Source organism: Zootermopsis nevadensis, unplaced genomic scaffold, assembly GCF_977971745.1.
Source record: "Zootermopsis nevadensis isolate Lab colony 2312 unplaced genomic scaffold, Znev_1.0 Znev_ptg000012l, whole genome shotgun sequence".
Lineage (NCBI taxonomy): Eukaryota > Metazoa > Arthropoda > Insecta > Blattodea > Termopsidae > Zootermopsis > Zootermopsis nevadensis.
This window is the reverse complement of record NW_028259144.1, coordinates 7,984,190-8,003,570: the sequence shown is the minus strand read 5'-3', so window position 1 is coordinate 8,003,570 and position 19,381 is coordinate 7,984,190. Positions and strand designations below refer to the sequence as shown.

At 34.9% G+C, this 19,381-nt stretch overlaps 1 protein-coding gene across 2 annotated transcripts in view; it reads right to left on the bottom strand.

The window, feature by feature from the left end:
- Nucleotides 1-19,381, bottom strand: part of LOC110832246 (Pcf11 cleavage and polyadenylation factor subunit) — a 41,407-nt gene that overhangs the window by 1,640 nt on the left and 20,386 nt on the right. Inside the window, exons 9-23 of one of the 2 annotated variants that reach the window (XM_087347832.1) lie at nucleotides 11,872-12,016; nucleotides 10,246-10,766; nucleotides 9,416-9,624; nucleotides 8,481-8,637; nucleotides 7,998-8,057; nucleotides 7,457-7,877; nucleotides 6,901-7,245; nucleotides 6,244-6,486; nucleotides 5,507-5,836; nucleotides 3,755-3,930; nucleotides 3,285-3,428; nucleotides 2,987-3,191; nucleotides 2,641-2,867; nucleotides 2,208-2,431; nucleotides 953-1,112 (exon numbers count right to left, since the gene is read on the bottom strand). In XM_087347832.1, coding sequence (XP_087203958.1) covers nucleotides 953-1,112; nucleotides 2,208-2,431; nucleotides 2,641-2,867; nucleotides 2,987-3,191; nucleotides 3,285-3,428; nucleotides 3,755-3,930; nucleotides 5,507-5,836; nucleotides 6,244-6,486; nucleotides 6,901-7,245; nucleotides 7,457-7,877; nucleotides 7,998-8,057; nucleotides 8,481-8,637; nucleotides 9,416-9,624; nucleotides 10,246-10,766; nucleotides 11,872-12,016 — 3,567 coding nt within the window. The remainder of the gene's footprint in view (nucleotides 1-952; nucleotides 1,113-2,207; nucleotides 2,432-2,640; nucleotides 2,868-2,986; nucleotides 3,192-3,284; nucleotides 3,429-3,754; nucleotides 3,931-5,506; nucleotides 5,837-6,243; nucleotides 6,487-6,900; nucleotides 7,246-7,456; nucleotides 7,878-7,997; nucleotides 8,058-8,480; nucleotides 8,638-9,415; nucleotides 9,625-10,245; nucleotides 10,767-11,871; nucleotides 12,017-19,381) is intronic. The other variant, XM_087347833.1, reaches the window with a different exon arrangement.

The following is a 19,381-nucleotide window of genomic DNA, read 5'->3' as shown; positions in this document are numbered from 1 at the left end:
AACATATGGACTGTATCCCTTTAACCACAAGCCAACTTTCTGTCTTAATATTAACCCAAATTTTAGACAGAAAACTAAAAAGCATTAAAAAATGGTGTAAAGTTATCTTATGGCAATTTAACTGCAAAATCAGGGAGGGATGAAATTTCATTTGTTTCCAACAGATTACAAAAAAAAAATCATCATGTCCAGTAAATGAAGCAAGCAATGAAATAAACTACTGTGTTAGAAGACTGTTGGTGCCACACACATCAGTCCCTCACAGGTTATGGTCATACAAGACAATTCACACGCAGAACTTTGTGACAACAAAATTACAACTTTCCCTCATTCTGATGCACCATATGTTATGGCTATGTGTAAAAGAAAAAGAGGTGTTACCTGTTTTAATGTGCTTCAGCCAGGCACCTTACTTTACTAATTGTAAAAAGCAAATGATGAGAGCAGGTGACAATTAAATTTCCATGTTAGTGTAAGCTCCAGTATTAAAATTTGATACAATACTTTTATTTTCCGTCGTTACACAAGCTTATTGTTAAAAATCATATAAAATTTCACATAAAATTGTTACATTGTGAAATTTTATATGATTTTTAACAATAAGCTTGTGTAACGACGGAAAATAAAAGTATTGTATTGAGGAACACAAGCATGATGCAATTAAGATATAAGATTAAAATTTGAGTTCCATAACTTTTAGCAAGACACTGAATACAGTAGCACCACATAAAAAACTGCTTTCCTTCACAAAAGACAAAGTCTGCTCACTGAATGCACATTTCAAACAAACTTATCACCCAGTCACGTAATTTCTTAATTGTGCAAGTTTAATCTGTAATTCCCAATTACTTGAATTTTCATTTTTGGGCATTCAGAAACAGGAAGAAACTGCATGGGTTCATAGAAATTTTAAATGGGACCTGACACATATTATTATGACATTTCAACTTACTGTCTCTTGGTTCTTCTTTCTTAATTGTATCCATTGCCACTGCATTATTTTCTTCCTCTTTCTTCTCATCTGTTTTCTTTTCATCAGCCTTCATGTCTACTTCACTACTTTTTGCTTCTTCATTGACAGCTGGTTCTTCTACTGATGCCTCAAGTGAAGCCTGCAGGTACAAAACAAAATTAATTTTTCAAATCCCAGAGAACAACTGTTGTCAGACGAATAATTATAGTCAAAATGCAAGTAAATAAGTGAGAACACTGTATAAAATAAAACAATATCAGCATTATGACATATACATGTGAACTTTTATCCTAAAGGATTCAAACCCCTGAACTTTGGAGTAAACATAGTGGTATGCTAGTGAGACACAGCCAACAATAATGCATGTCATATTTGAGGATTTTATTTGGGTAGTACAAAATTCTACGATTTACAATCTACAATACAATTCTATATGGCTGTGTCAGTTGTGTCAACCATAATTATTATGTCTGTGCCTCAACTAAGCTTAATTCATTATACCATGTTTACCACATTTATATAATGGGAAGCAGGTATTCTTTTCTTTTCTATGGCATAACAGCCTGAACAGAGCCTTGGCCTCCTCCTGTGTGGGAGGTTTCTTTGTCTTTTAAATGTGCATTTATGAGTAATGAGAGATAAGCCCACTGCTTCTGCACAATTTCTACTCAATCTTGATTTGTATGCTAGAGCCATCTAGTAGTGAATCAGGAGATTTGGGTGAAAAAAGGCAGTTGAATTTTGCTTACGAAACATCTTGTTCATGCTCGTAAGTTTCTTTTACATGCCGTAAATCTACGACATGGGACCGCCAGCTTTACTTCCCCTCCGAAAGAAGTTGTGCTACAGATTTTTATCACCCTTAAAAATCCATCAACCTCGGCCGGGTCTGAACCCGTGAACCTTGGGGTCCAGTGGCGAGCACGCTAACCACTAGTCCACCAAGGGCGACAAAGTAGGTATTCACCAACTGATAATCTTCTATGCAATGGTATTTTTGTTATAGAAGAAATATATTTTTTTGGCAGTTTTGGAGCAGAACATTCATAGATAATGTCATACTACCCCTTCCTCCCTACAGTAAGATACAACTGATATGGACACATACAGCTGCTAGAAATACATGTTATATGGTAATTCAGTTTATAGCATAATAGATTCTTGTTATCCTTATTTGCATATTCAAAGAAAATGTTCCTGAGAGTAACTGTAACACCTTAATGAAAATGCCAACCTTGTAGTCATCATAGCAAAGTGGGTGATAGGTTTTCCCATCGACTCGCAGCGCTGCACGAAGGTGCCACTCTTCCCTTTCTTCATTATAAAACTGTTCAAATTTGTCATGGCACACGGCACAAAATGTGTCTTCAGGATTCTCTCCTGCACAAACACTAGGAACTTCTTGAACCTCCTTCTCGTCTCCTTCAGCAGCCTGCTGTGTTTCAAACCAGCTCTGAGCTGAAAATTAAAAAGAATTACACGTCAACATTTGCAATCAATCTCCATGTTACCACTTTCCATAAGCACCATGCTGGGAACATGCGGGTAGTCAAAATCTATTTTCAGACACTGGCTCAAGACATGAGATGATTGGGCCTATTTAGCATCATGTTCTGGCAGCCTTTATCCCATTCTCAAATCCACTAGATACAAGTAGCACAACATACCTCTTTCCTCCAAGTCTTCAATTTCTTCAAATTGAATCCAATCGGAGACATCGTAATACCATTTTCTACTTTGAGCCTTGCGAACATTGTCTCTGTCACGTCTGTTCTGACGGAAATGCCAATCCAAATGCTGGCTATACTTCATAGTTTGTTCGGGAGGGAAACGAACACCACACGAACTACACTGAATGCCAGAATACAGGAGCGCCACTACGCCAGGCTGACGTCTGGAAGCAAAGACAGTGCTGATGAGTAATAAATAAATAAAAAAGAGAGAGAAAATTATGCTTATAATAATACCATATCTAAATCAAATACACAAAATTCTTAAATATTAAATACTTACACTTTCAATGTTTCAGGCTGCTTGAAGTCCACAGGTTTTATGGACTTCACTTCTTCCTCTTTCTTACTCTCTGCATCTGCTTTTTCAGCCTGTGGAACAATTCCTGTTGCCACAAGCTTGTGGAAAAGCTCAACCACATTTATCTCAGTTGGAAGAAAAGGGATGCTGCTAGCTCCAGTGCTAGGTAACGACGATTCTTGAACACCTACCACAGATATATTACAAGTTAATACACTCTGAAGCTGAGCACAATAGCAGCTGTGTCACGGTTGTTGACTGACGAAGCCGCTATACATACCAGGTTCTGGAACCTGAGAAGATATTTCCTGGACCCTTGGCTGACCATCCTCAGAGTCTTGCTCCACTTGGTAGCTGAACCCTGAAGCTGGTGCCATCACAGTTGGCATCAAGCTTGTCAACATTTCCAATGGTAACTGTCCTTCTGAGGTACAAATAATTCAATACAAATCCCTAAAGCACTGCTTACTAAAGGCTATTATCAAATTGCATGCTTCAAGGCCAAGGAAGTTCACCTCCATTACCACACAGATCTAAGTCAAAAGCACAGTGGTGACAGCTATTAAGCAAAGTTATGACTCATCACCCTGATGATGGCAGTAGCAAAACCCCCTGAAAAGTTGGTAAACCAGACTACATGGTGCTACAACCCAGAAGACAGAAATCATCATATTCACCGCTGTGAAAACCTCAAATCATACATGAACTCTAACATGATATACCAGCAAAATAATGAAACAAATAACTTACGTGGTCTATGTCTTTGTTGTTGAATAGGAACAGCTGGTCCCATCACAGCGTTATCCCCAAGGAATTGCACTGGTGAGTTCCTTGTATGTTCATTCTCATGGGGTGAATCGCGATCCCTATCTGCGCCAAATGGCCTTCTGTGGCCTCTAATATTTCGCCCACTTGAACTAGCAGTACTTCCTAAAAAACACAAGTACAACAAAACCCCATTATTAATATAGCTGACAATTATACAATGAAGTCAGCTGTCCTGTAGCCAGGGGCAATGGAAGCAAAAGAAAAACACCCAGGACTGGGAAAAAACTACTTCAGAAATATCAAAAGAACTGAAGCATACAAAGTTTTAAAAATGTAAATTTCAAGATTTCCACTTTTCTTTGTAATGCCCAATAAACAGTCCATATAACATTAACAAACTCTTATGTTTTTAAATAATTCCTAAATTTTAAACTTTTCATAACTCTGAATTATATATTGTTATCCCACATTTACATGAACATAAGCTGCCCCTGGATTTTAAGAAGGAAATAGGGAAGAAAACCAACAACAAAATTTTACATTAATTTTAAAGTACAACTGAAATTAAAAATGTTTAAGCTTGACAGATATTGGTTGTAGTGATTCTGTGACAACCAACCAGGTGGTTCATACTGTTAGTAGCAGTTGCACCATTATTATACATACTTTTGAGCTGCTGACACTGAAATACAGGCAATAAACAAATGAGCTACATCACACAATTTAAGTTACATGCATTCCAGTATGCTAGATCATATTAAATGTAGAAGTGAAAGACATATGCACACAGACAAACCCAATGTAGAAATGTGGTGTAGCAAAAGGGACCACCTGTAAAATATATCACAAAATCACTGCACATTTCACAGAAGGAAATACATGTCTCTGCAAGTGGAAAGTGGCTGGTATGAAAAAAATTATACAAACATGGAAATGAGGATTTGCTGTTTCGAACAAAATCATATACAGCTAGGCCCCGATTTACGCAGGGGTTGCATTCCACCTCCTCAGGGTCGTTAGCCGAAGCGGCGTAAATCGAGGAAGAATTATAATGTATTGTACTGGCGGATGAGGAGAAAGCAACTGCGCCGACACTAGGTACCCACTTCCTGTGATGCGTTAATGCTTACGTTTTCAAAGTTTCTTCTTATAATAAATATTAGACAAAGGCTGTCACAGCAACACAGAGAAACTGATTTCCTTTCAGTGACATGACAGAGGAATTAACAAAACTACCTAATTTCTCAGCTACAATATTAAGAGCAAGCAAAGCAAGAGATTCCACATCAAGTCATTTCCTTATGCAAAAACACATGTAGGTCTTCAAGCAAATGCCCATTATTGATATCTGATCTTACTTAAAATTGTAACATATCAACAAAATTTAGTAAAACTCTCTAATATAAGAATGCATGACAATCCATTCGACCATTCATGAGTTCTTACATGATACACAGACAGACAGATGGATCAATTAAAAAAAATTCCAGTGATGTAAACAAGCCTAGAACATGTCAATATAAAAACAATAAAAATAATGAGGGCATAGAACCAACTACCAAAATGCTCTGTATAATTAATATACATCAAATAATGGACGTCACGTATAATTCTAATGTACGAAATTAACAACATTCACAAAAATATTTATAGAATCCCTGGAAACTGATTAAGGCCAATAGCTATTTAAAGGAATATGAGTATGTATTCCCACATTAACAAAAAAAGTAACACTTGCCTATAGCTGGTAGCACTGGATCATGTCCCTGAGTGAATTTGCTTGATGTATCATTGGAATCTTCACCAAAGCCTATGGAGTCATTATTTTCATTCTTCAATTGAGGAGGCGACTGTAATCGACCACCTTCCATGTTAACAATGCTTATGTATCCAGGCCTGATGCCACGTGGTAACACTGTGAAACGTATGAAATGCTTTTTGCCACGAACAACGATGGGTTTCGGAAGTCCACCAAATTCAACTTTGATAGGCTGTCCATTAATTAGCACAGTAGATAAAGCTTCAACAAAACGAAGTACATGGGGTTTGCCCTCAATGTCAAACCTGGAAACAGAGAAATGTTATGAGATGAGGTACATACAATCCATCTCACAGGTACTGCAAGCAGGGTCAAGAATCGCAACCGTACTCGGTAGGTAAATAACCATAAAATTCAACATAGCAGTAAAGTGTTTAACACCCCTGCTTCATCCTATGACTTAACACGGACTGAATATAGTCCTGGTATATTTTACAAAAATATTCAATTTATTTTGCAGGGTCAAGTATTGGTATATCTTAATAAACTACCTAACTTATTACATCAAATTCAATGAAACTGTAATAAAAAGCAATATCAGGAATATCCACTTAAAACAAACAAACAAATTTATAATTTAAATTACCTCACTTATTACACTAACAATAATTTAATTGTTCTTTGTTTTACATATATGATATTAAATATTTACCTCTGTGGTTTGGCATCTAAGAACACAGGAACCATATTCTTGGCATTGATGATTAAATTTATCTTGCCAGCTACCAGATCTGTCCTCTTCACAAAGCCAATTTTAACCTGAGGCGGTGGACCCTCCAACTTCACAACATGCATCTTGCCGCCGATATCAATTGTGACTGGAGAACCTCCAAAGAAACACTCGTACCACTTACCATCAACATAAAGTTCACGAGTTGGTGCACCAAGTCGTATCCTGTGAATGTAAATAGTAAGCGATCTTAATTACATACAACTAGTATTTAAGTATGTGCATTATATTTGAGGATTTGATTTGGGTAGCACAAATTGCTATGTGGGAATATACAAGATTCAGCACATGATAAAATGATGGAAGCAAACTGAATTAACCCCATGTACAAGTACACCATCATGACAAATATGCATACTGTTCTGGTAGTTGTATTTTAAAGAGAACTTTTAAAATATTTTTTTTCTGCATTCTAAACCTTCGATTGTTTAACTGTTTCAGATTTAAATGAATATATATATTCCAACATCTTAAATAGAACACGCTAAACTCTGTTTGATACTGTGGACAGCCAACACGTAAAATAACACATATTTATGAAGACTAATATAAATACAGATGTATATGCCAAGCACTAACCTGTGGGTAGTTCCATCTATAATGCACTCTCTGTATGTGTCATTGAATGAACAGAGTACAGTCTCTCTGTCATCAAATATGACCCTTCGGGAACCACCCTGGAAACCAATTTCTCTTGGGTCATCCCATGCTAGCATCACCACAGCCGTGTCACCGTAAAAACGAATTTCCCTTGGTACACCATCTATATTAATAGTCCTCATAGTATCCTGTGCTATGAGATCAAGAATCAAGGGGTCTGCTGGTGGGAGTTCATCATTTGCACGTGACTGTTGCTGTTGCAACGTAGATGGAGCAGATCCCCGAAATCTGTTATCTGAACGGCCACTAAAACGTGACTCAAACCTGGAAACAAAAAATGCTTATGAAAAACTTTACCTTCTTGTCGAATATATACAATAATATCTGTAAACGATCATTAAAATATGAAATACACTTAATTCTAAAATATTCTGTTTATGTTTTAAATATTTTCCTTTCTAATCACATATCCCTAAAAACCACCTTTCATCCAGAAAGACTGAAATGATCAAACTATGCTCTAATGTTTGCGCACCTGTCTACGTCTCCTTCAAACGGTGCACGACTCTGGAACTGCGGAGGTCTCCAACGGTTAATTCCACCAAAACTGCTGATCTGTTGAAATTCTGGCCCTGAGGATCGTTGAAAGGGACTACTCTGTCCTTGATTTGGACCTGGATGAAGCATACGCATGTGCGTGCCCAAGTGACCTTGAGTTATAGGTACTGATACTGAACCAAGCGCACCACGTATCCAAGGACTTGGTGCCGGTTCCCAACGACCCGACCCCAAGCGAGGGTGTACATCATTCCACTGAGATGGTCCAGGTTGAAATTTGCCTGGCATAGATGGTTCTGGAGGAGATGGCACTGAAGTTGTAGTAGGATTCCGATGCTTATGAATTGCTGGGAATCGCTCATCAATATCTCCGAACCTAGCATCTACAGATGAACCACCTGTAACAAAATATTAGAATATGTACATAGTAGTTTTGAAACCATCATCATTAATCATCTTCTATCACATCAACCTACAGCTACTCCACCTATGTCATGAAAGAATGAGCTTTTACGTACTTGGCTTGTGGCCAACTTCACTGGAATCGCTACAAGGACTGAAGTCCGCACTCCTGTCACCTACAAATAAATGCATTGTTAATTCTGTAACTTAACAACGTGTGCAAACAATTTAATTTACTACTTATTCAAATTACTTCACCATAATACTATTTTTAAAATATGCACTGAGATAAAAAGTCCTCAAAATTGTATACATATTCTATTATTAACAGGAATGTAAACAATAAGGTAATACCCCTAATCACAACTAAAAAATACTGGCCTAAACAAAGTAACAAATTGGTAGTTAGTTATACCTATTGTAGTTGATGTTATAAATACATAACATAAAATTAACAGACATAATTATCACAGTGAATATCCTGCACGTAACAGAAAAGAGCCCTGGTGGGGCAGAAATATTTTACCATAAAACTCAGCGACCGCAAACAAAAGCAATAACAATACCAAAACTGTAGTAGAAGCCGAATGTAAACTTACCTTGACTGTCTTCATCAGCACTGACAGGTGATAAGTGACCAGGTTCACACACGCCAATATCACGTCTTCGCCTGTTCCGTTCCCAGTTCTCTTTATTTTCCTGCTGATCTTGTCTCTGAGCTTCTCTTAACTTCTGTACTTCATTTAACTGAATCACCTGCAAATTTCATACACATTATAACAGTGTATAAGATTAGTCAATCAACTGCTTCGAATCTCACCAAACACATATATTTAGAACCAGAACAATGATATTGTTACAAAATACTTTACTGCTTTTGAAACTAATGTACTATTATACTTAGCATAATTCTACTTAATTATTAAGTTTAAAAGTATTTAAGTCATAGTTTCACTGTGATACAAATTTTTGTAAATGAAATTCTTTACCAAAGCACTGAATCTGTTGGCAGAGATATAATAAAACAAGGGGGGGGGGGGGGGGTGCCATCCCAATTAATGGGATGAAGATGGTAGCAATCTTAGAGCCATCTGTGGAATGTTATTTCCAGGCGGTTCAAACTTACTCCCCGAGACCGCACAAGTAAATGGACAAGTTGAAAGTGCTACAGAAGTAATGTGGAATCATTGTAAAGAGTACTAAGCCCTGATGATGGAGGCAGAAAGGACCTCTGAAACGTCGGTAAACTTCTACCAGACTATAGGGTGTAATAACCTAGAAGACAGCCATCTTTAGCACTAAGCCACTTTAGAAACAGAGGAAATATCATATTGACATAAACGTGAATGTGAAGACGGCAGTCTTCTGCGATGTTGCATCAATTTAGTCTGGTAGAAGTCATTGTTTCAGAGGTGCCTGTTGCCTACATCATCAGGTACTGATCACCCTGATGACGGATGCAAATACGCACTTTTAAACTTTTATATAAGAATACCTGTATGAGATAAGAAAATGGTGTTTACAACATACTGACCTGCTTCAAGACTGTGTTATAATGAGAAAATGATATTGTCCCATTCTTGAGTTGTTCATCTGCTTCCTGGATAATCATATTAATATTGATATTATTGATATTAATATTATTAATATCATTTAAGTTAGCATCATCCATTATGTGTGGCCTCATATCAGTATCTTCTCCAACCATGGTGCAAAGAGACCGACGCCTCTCTCCTGGGTCATCTATAACAGACAAAAAATTTATCAACACCATTTATAATTTCATGTATAGTATATACTTGCAATAGACTCATAATTCATTTTATCAGTTATTGCCAGTGAGCTTTATGCATTTATTACATACAAATTCTAAATCATATCTGAAATGACTGCAGATGATTAAGAACCAGAACTAATCCATGCTGGAGGTAAAATATTATACTCTCAGATCCATGGGTAATGTTCACTTTGGAATATGAGAGAATCACCACAGCAATGTAAGTATATTTACAGTTTATTTAATGATACTTTCAGTACCTCAGACCACATGGCATCGAATGAGAGGATGATAAGGAATTTTGAATTGAATAGGATGTCTCAGAAAGCTTATCATGCATTAAACGCAACAGTAAGTATAGTCCCTTTCAGTCCCAAGTCCCATAACAAGTTTAAAGATGAAATATACAGCAAAATTCCAATGTAATGAATTACATTAATTTTTATCCATAAAACATGTGGGGTTATGTTACAAGGAAAATATCCTTGATAATGGACTCAGTATTGAAGATTCCTTGTCTTAAACCAAAACCAAGATATTTGAGATATATTTTAACATTTAAATGTTGAACTCTAGTTCAAATTTACCTGGTAATCTGTGATAAAGAAGTGGTCGCCCAAGTTTATCAAACTTTCCAGTACTCCTGTGAAAATGTGACATTCCTCTGTCCCTTGGAGTTCCATATAGCATGTCCCTTTCTCTCAGTGGTGAACCAGACCCTGGAGATGAATTGCGTAATTCTGGTAAATCAAGAGCATCATGACCGTAATGACCCAGAGGCCGCAACGGAGACTTATATGTGTCCGGTCTTTTTTCCTTGTATTTAGCCCAACCTCGAGATTTCAATTCACTTTCACCATTTTCTTTTCCATCATCTTCATTAACAGTTTTCCTTTCATTGACATGGTCTTCATTCCGTTCTCTTTCAGGTGAAACTTGTTTTGGAGATGAAGTTGTGTTTGCTGAACTGTCTTGAGATGATGCTGATGTTGGCACAGGTGAAGGCAGAGATATTACTGGAGGTGGTGGTGGTGATGGAGGTAAAGTCTGAGTAACTGGTACAGCAGAAGGCAACTGTCGGAGATCCACATCTTCATTTCCAAACAACCTGAAATTGAACCACATCAGCATCAAATTATGCAAATTATTTAATTAAGAATTCCCACCAGTAAACTAACAGGAAGAATATTTAAATCTATTGTTTAATATACTAAAAACATGCCACAACTTTTCAGGAAATGGCTCCGCCCCCATGATAAAACATACTCTGTTGGCTCCACTGGAAGGGGGATTCAGATATCACTATCTAATGAACCTGCTTGATAAATATGGTTGCTGGCTCAGCGGCAATGCATTTATTTTTCAAGCTAATGAGCAGAAATTCACAGTTGTCACCTATACTGGCATGTAATAAGAGCCTTATTCTGTAGAATGAAAATACTCTGATGGAAGTTAAATGTATCTGATAATAAGAATTACAAATGTATAAAAAATACTTAATTTTAAGTATTAAATATGTATATTTTAGTGCACAAGCTTGGTGGGAATAAAGGACTTACTAGTTTGTCATAATCATAACAAAAAAAAGTCTTACAGAACATTCCACTGTTATCTATTTTTATAGGAGTCCCATTTCTGTATTTTAAAATAATTTTAAAATTAAAGTTTATTTTATAAAAATTATGATAAAATAGAATTCATTATTTTTTTCTTATAAACTGACAATTTTATTATATTAAAAATACCTATTTTAAAATCTTTCCAACTTTAAAATGTAAAAAAATTGTCATACCAAAATACAGCTAGTTTAAATAATCTGGTAATGAAATGGTTAAGCCAGAAGTTCTCAGCCTTTTCCAGACATGGGACCATAGCCACCCTTTGCTATCAAATCATGGGCTTCAAGGTTATAAGTTAGGACAGTTTGTTCAAAAGTCATGGTAGTTTTAAAAATGCTACTGTTACTATTTCAAACAGGTTCACATATTACTCAGTAATTGCCTTTAACAAAATCATTCATTATTTACATATATGTCACTGTTTTCAAATGACAAACCATTCGATAACAAGTTTAATTTCTGCTGCTGCAATTCATGTACATCACTTGAAGTGCTCCAAGTAAGACAAATACTGGTTAACTTCATCTTCATCATTAATCTGTATGCAGTTGCAAGTATTTGACTTCAAATATGTCTACAAGCCAATTAACTTACTCATCAAACACTTCTGCCTTAGTTTTCTTCATTGGTGGCTGTTCTGATCTGTCCGTGGATGAACGTTTCTTACAGTTTGATCCAGACAGTTGACGCAAATCCACATCCTTATTCCCAGCTTCTACAAGTGGTTCTGGAACCATAACTAAAAACATCATAAAAATGCCAATAAATTATTTCAGAATAGTATCAAAAACTGCTCCTATTTGAGAAATCTGTTCATGTTGTACGACAATAAAATAGGTATAATTTAAAGATTCTCAGGTATACAAATCATCTTGTCAGAAAAACTGAGTGGTACAAACAAACAACGCATTGTGAGTGTAATTCAAATGAAATAGTTCTGCTTAAAAATAAAATAACATATATCCAACTGCATAAATGGTAAGATAAGAAACTTACAAACTAACATGACATACATAATTCAATACAATCTTTTGAGATCTAATTTTATACATGAAAAATGAATGTCACTGATAAATATTCAAATGCTAACAACATAAAACATACTGAAATCAGAGTTAAAATGAAATAAGCTAAATTCAATCACTGACAAAAATTAACAAAACAGCAGCTTATGGATTCATGTACAAAATCTGCCAATGAGCAGTTAGTCATTTCCCTAAATATTCCTATCTAAGGCATATGCAATAAGTTTTTGCACAAAGTAACAACTTTAGAGCAAAGAAAACACAATTCCCCCTATTGGGAATACATCGTCTGTAGTCGGGGCGAATCTGTGCATGAATTCAAGGTCCATTAAAAGTAAAAAGCAAGTGGAGGGAGGGGTAGCAGATAAGGAAGTATATACTATCCATACTATAAACATTATTTCCCAACAGCAGCCGGCTACCATCATAATGACTATCTACAGAAAAATGTATCAAATGTAACATATACATACTATTTATGGAAAATGTACGCAGAGAGCTAAAAAGATATCTCTGTGTTACCCAGGTGCCACATGCATATACTCAAATATTTATATAATTTACTTTGATAAATAGATATATAGCGAGGTAAATTATTAAAAAATACTGAAATCACTTTTGTAAGGTAACAATTAATTACAGTTAACACAAATATGACTGTATTAATGGTGCAAGCTACAATAATAAACACCACCAAAGAAAACCTTAAATACACTGCATCATGGAGGTGAAAAAGCTGAAGGATATTTGGCTGTAAAATAATTATATCCCAGTAACTTTCTCAGAGCCCTTTTTTTGTAATTCTGTAACAATCATATTGGTACATGAGATTTAGTAATCTGATCCCAAATTACTTAAGGTAAGATACTACCATGTTTTGAAATTAAATAATCTTTAAAATAATATTCCAATTCTACATTATATATGAATCTGGGTATTTAATTTGTTTCTACTAAATTCCTGTACAATCTGTATATTACTCCTCTTGTACTCATTAAGAAAGAGTAACATGAGTTATCGACCACAGACAGACCATACAGCAGATGGAACTAAGCTCTTCTTGTATCACTGAAGAAAATATTAATAGCACAGAAAGTTAGATGATGGACAGGCATAAAGTATTACCCAAATAAATAAAAAAAACAGGGTCATATTGATCGGCTTACACTGAACACAGACCAACATCAACACATAACTTCACAACTTCTACAATAAGAGAAGCAAATTAAAATCAAAGATCTGTGGTTCTCATTGTGGTGAAAATATCAGAAGTTGTCTTCTGAATCATAACATTATGGTCATGCACATGGTTACCAGGATTTTGGAGGAATACACTGCCTCCAATTCCAGCCTGGTAACCACCTACAAGACCACACAGTGTCAACTCAGAACATGACTGACACAATTTCAGGTCTTCATTTAGTATTTTATTAGTGTTATATCCATAATTTCTGTAAGTGCTGGCAAACATACTCAAATATTTAGTTTCCTTAAAGAATACTCCCAAAAGAAAAAGAAATGTTAAATTTTCTTTTCTGTAATGGCAAGAATTTTTATGCGATAAGGTCATTATCATAATTTTAGTACTCCAATAGCATCATAAAATCAATCTTCAGGCAAAACGCACATTTATATATCACGTGAGGATGTAAATTTTATAATGTAACATTTATTATACCAATCCGCATTTTCTAACACTAGACTTTATTCAGTCATGAAAAAATAATAACCTTTATGACGTTTGAAAGACATAGTGAACAAGAATGAAAAGATGCACTATTATAGCCTTCATACAAGCCTTTTCATATTTAAATAAAAGACCATTATATTTCTTTAAAAAATCCTTAAATACCCTTCTCATATATTTTTTATTTACTAATAAGCTATCATGGCAACCTGAAAGTTCACCTTAATTTTCAACCAAAGTGGCAGTCCTAACTCGCAAATATGACTAACTTTCAAATATCTCTCAAAATTTTTGTACATTCTCTACGACAAATATAATCAGAATCTAACAAATCATCCAGTATGACAGACATTACAGTATCAGTATAAGACATTCATGTTACATACATGTGCAAAAGTAATTATCATAGTCAACAATGCTGCCTTTTAAAAGCTTCTAGTTGAAAATTTTACTACACTATTTTATTACATAATGAACACTAAATACTGACAGTTGAAACTATCTCAACTGTGAATGATTTAAATTTAAATAATTTGTTTTCAAAGCCACAGAAATGTAGACTAAATTGGTTCAGAGATATCTTAAGAAGTATAAGGAATTGTTCGGAGCATGAACCTGGATAATGTTACGAGATTCATTACTGTGCCAAGAGATATTCTAAAAATTGAAAAATCTAATAAATGGAAACCAGGTGTGCACTGCTTGACATGGTTGCTATATAAAATTCTACAATGTTGGACACATATTTTGCAGTATTATCTTAAATACACAGTTTAAACAATGCTAAGCTATTAATTATACTTCATGTTTCACTGCAATCTCAGAAGGTCATATTATTTATATCTCAAAGAATGGAGCTAAGGATAATATTTTATTTGCTTAGTAAAAGAAACCTTCAACACTGCTGTTGTATACCTAATTTTCACTCGATGTATTCAATAAAGAAAGGTGATATACTTATATATTTTACAGTGAATGTCAGAACAAACACAACCCTTTAGAATGATTCATCATGTCACAAAACCCATTATCTATTCATTAACTGAACTGTTAAGTGTCTTATTAACTCAAGTCACTAAACCAGTGATTTGGCCTTACCTGAACATGTCTGAATGCAATTTATTTGACCTCAAATTAAATACATATAAGTAATCAGTGTTAAGTTGGAGGACAAACTGTATGACAGGATTTGGGGTTTTCACAGATGGGGGTCTTCTGGGTTATTTTACCATGTAAAATTCTGGCTGCATGCCAACATTTCAAAGGAACATTCTGGTTCCATATACAGGGCTTACGTGAAGAATGACAGGAAGTGGATGGTTTATATGGGGCCTGATCCTACTTCTAAGTTTATTTAAAACATACACATCACAACAGTCCTGACTTCAGCCCTGAATATGAAGGCAGAATGTCCAATATTGGTCTACAACAAAAATATTACACAGCACAAGCACTGCTGCCAATTACACAATCCTTGGTTCACATATCATGGTACGAATGAAGCATTAACAAATCCTTGTTGACAAAGATCAACATAAATTGACCCTACAGATAAAATCCTATCAGAAAGGATATGAGATGGTTGTGGTGGTGTATATAAAGATAGCCATCTTCAAAACCCTACCGGAATTTCAGTACTTTATAACATTAACATGCAATATCGAAACTCTGATTATTCTCCTTCGCCAACAGAAAAACAATATTCAAAACTGAACACATGTGGAATTCTGCAAGAAGCACATAAGTAGGTGACATGTGGCCTACTGTTTAAGAAGCCCTGATTTACTTGATGAGACAAAGGTAAAATTGTCCCTGTGCTTAAATAAGAACCACATCATGTAACAATTTAAACACATAAATTCTTAATGTCAGCAACAGATGAGTCATCAGCTTCACACCCCACACACGATGAGATGCATATAAAAGTCGATTTAGGTCTTCAACTGCTAGTCATAACCAGACAGTAATAACTTGATTGAGATTCTGTCATAGCAAGAGCCGACCATATAGAGTATCATAAATTCTGGAGGGTTCAAAATGAAAGAGTAAACACGAGACATGACATTCTCAGAGCAATGAAATTGATGTTGGTCTTCTGAATTGTAACATTGTGCAGACTGGTATGTAAATACCAACATTTTGGATGAACATACAGCCTCCATCTTCAGCTCTGAAGACATAGAACCATGTGGCCTTGGCATCAATCTTCATCCCTGAAATGTTGTTACAACCCAGAAGGCCAACACTGACAAACACGAAACAGTGTATGCTCATAACACATTCTTAAAATTCTGCTTCAAGTAAATGACATACGCTGTACAACCCAGCATCAAAATTTGCGGTGTAAATTTAGTTTTGCTATCTGAAACACTGTTCAGTACTTTTCAGTGCTGTTCAGGGACGTTATATTTACTGAACTTTAAGGGAATGTTTTAATGTGAGTCGTTTTCAAAGTTTCACACAACACATTCATTCTAATAAAGACAATGCCAATGTTCAATTATAGCTGAAGATATATTTTACTATTACCATAAGACATATTACTAACATTCAGCTACAACTGTACTTTACACAAAGAACAGTAAAAAATTAAGAAAGAGATTAAATTGTGGTATGGTAAAAGTGTATAATCTCAATTCTCACTTGCATCTCATTGCCTTCCACAACAGAAACTATTCTTTTTATACTGTTAGAGAAAATGCTTTTACAATGACCACATATTGTGCCCGACTTATACCCTTAGAACAGAATTGTAGGGCTCATCATAAAATGTACAATTTGTTAAGCCCACCCTTCAATTTTTGAGAACTAGAAACTTTTAATCCCTTTAATGATGTGTTACACACTGCCTGCCACCACCCTATAGAATAGCATCATTTAACAACTATGTGCACTTTGCATCACATATGCTGGCACTCAAATTTTTAATGTATATTTTAACAATTTTCGTAGTGATCCAAATCAGCTGTCAAGCAGTAAGTGAAAACTTTGGGAGACAAATTCATATGCTTATAACACCTCAATATGAAAACTTGAACTTCTGTTACTACTTCAAGAGGAAAATTTACATAAAGGAGCACTAGGAAGATAGGGGAAGGAAATTAAGAACCACGTGTTGTCAAACTAACAGAGATAAAACTCTTCCAGTTTTATATCACAAAGGAAGTCCCCTGGGTAATATGCTCTTCAAATATCAACTACATACATAAAAGTTTTTTTAAACAAAATTCCTTACTAATAACAGCAAATGCATAAACAGGATATGGACATATTTTTTATTCATATTAAACTTCAGACTATATTTTCAGCATTTTATGTAATAATTTGTCACACTGATGGAAAACGTACTAGACACTTTGATAACTGTCAATTTACCCAATACTGTGAACTTCTTTAAAAGTCCACAATGTGAACGAAATGTTGTATCATCTTTTATCACTACTGCATGAGGCCTTGCACTGATAACCATACTTTCATTCTTTTATCATCAAATTTTCATATTTCTATATTACCACATTTCCAATGTATAAGTATGCAGTAAGCAGGCTGAAATATTCTAAACTTCTGTACAGGTAAAAATATTTTTGTACTGTTATCTAACACTGGCCAGATTTAATGCTAATAATCCTGGAAGCACACTGTTAAATGTAATTTGACAAAAGCCAAACAGTTTGGTAACCGCTTATTGTCTATCAATAAATTACTTTCACTGATATGACAAAGACTTCGCAATAAATGTACTACCTCAAAAAGTAATGCAATGGGTGCACCTGGGCAAAAGAAGAAGGGGAAGACCACAGAAGAGTTGGATGGATGGGATAAGCGAGACAATGGGAGAAAGAGGCCTAGAAGCTGGACAATGGCTTTAGAAGGAAGAATGGAAACAGGGAATTGTAGGACATCGACAGACGTTTTAAACCGATATATATTAATAACAACGGTTTTTATATAAAATTTAATATAGTACATACAAACTATAAAAAAATGATTCCAACAGATTGTAATAATGTTCTATTGCTGTACTCTTCAGGTTTTAGCAACAACTGATTTGTTAGTATGTTAAATAATGTCACTGTTGTATTAATTCCTGTATTAAATATTCTAACATTTATAACAGATTTTCTGAATTAATTTTTCATTTTCATTTAAACCAGATAAACCCTGGATAATCAGAAGTCTGCTATATATTTATATGGTACCTGTGAACATTATATGTTCACAGGTACCCTATTAGCAAAAACCCTGTAGCTTGAAATGTAAGAACACTTTACATGTACCCAAAAAACAAAATGGTACTCCTTCCTGAAAGCAGCTTAATAACTTACAGAGTACTATCTGAAACACTGCAAAGGCCATATCTTTGAAACCTACAGAGCAGTAAGGAATTTTTCATGACATATACAGAATGGACCAGAGAAAGTATGTTTAATGTATCTGGTTTCAAATGCATCTTTAAAACTAAGAATGTGTTTTGACATCATGTTTGTGTGTATCCTCCCCTACCAACTTCTAAACCAAATCACAGATATTTACTAAACCTTATTTCCCTAGGTATAACCCCATATTTGTATTTTTTAACATCCTACCATAATAATACCAATATGGTGTTTCTGTAAACTTTGAGGTTACAGTGGGATCTTAATATTTTGTCTGGCAATAAACCTTTGAAAAATATGCAATTTTTTGTCAAGGCAACATTTTTGTATACTGCAGAAGATCAGCATAGTAGCTGCTCATACATATATATTATTTAGCTTCTTAGACTGACTGACAATAACTACGAACCACCGGAACGAAATATTAAATCTGATATACAACTATACCGTAATATAGTGAAACATTCTACATTGAAATTATGTGCTTGCAATGACAAACATGGCAATGATGTGAAACTCTGAGGTTTTACCTAATGAAATTAATGCAGAAGGAACATGTATGTACAGAAATAGATTACAAAATTGAATAATAATAATAATTTCCAGTCCTAGCTAACCTCATCACAGACTGAAACATTTGAAATAAAGTAGTTTTCTTACATTCTACCCACATCTTTTAAAGCTTTTACGTGACTACTTTTGTTGAAATCCCCCTGAGTGATTCAAAACTTAAATAAGAACTTCAGCACCTTTCTCTTGATCAGAAATGTCATATGAACATAGTTCAAATTCTCATTGGTTATGTATTTATCATTACCTGCATAAAAATTATAATATACAAATAAGTACTTAAGTTACTACTGTTGAATTAACAATAAATGTTCAAAATGACTACCCTCAGTCTCAGTACAAATCTGTGAATCATGATGCATCAGTTCATTAGAACTGTCTTTAAATGGCTTGCACCATACAAAATGCAATGCAGCTAACATTTACATTTTTGTTGGGATACCAGA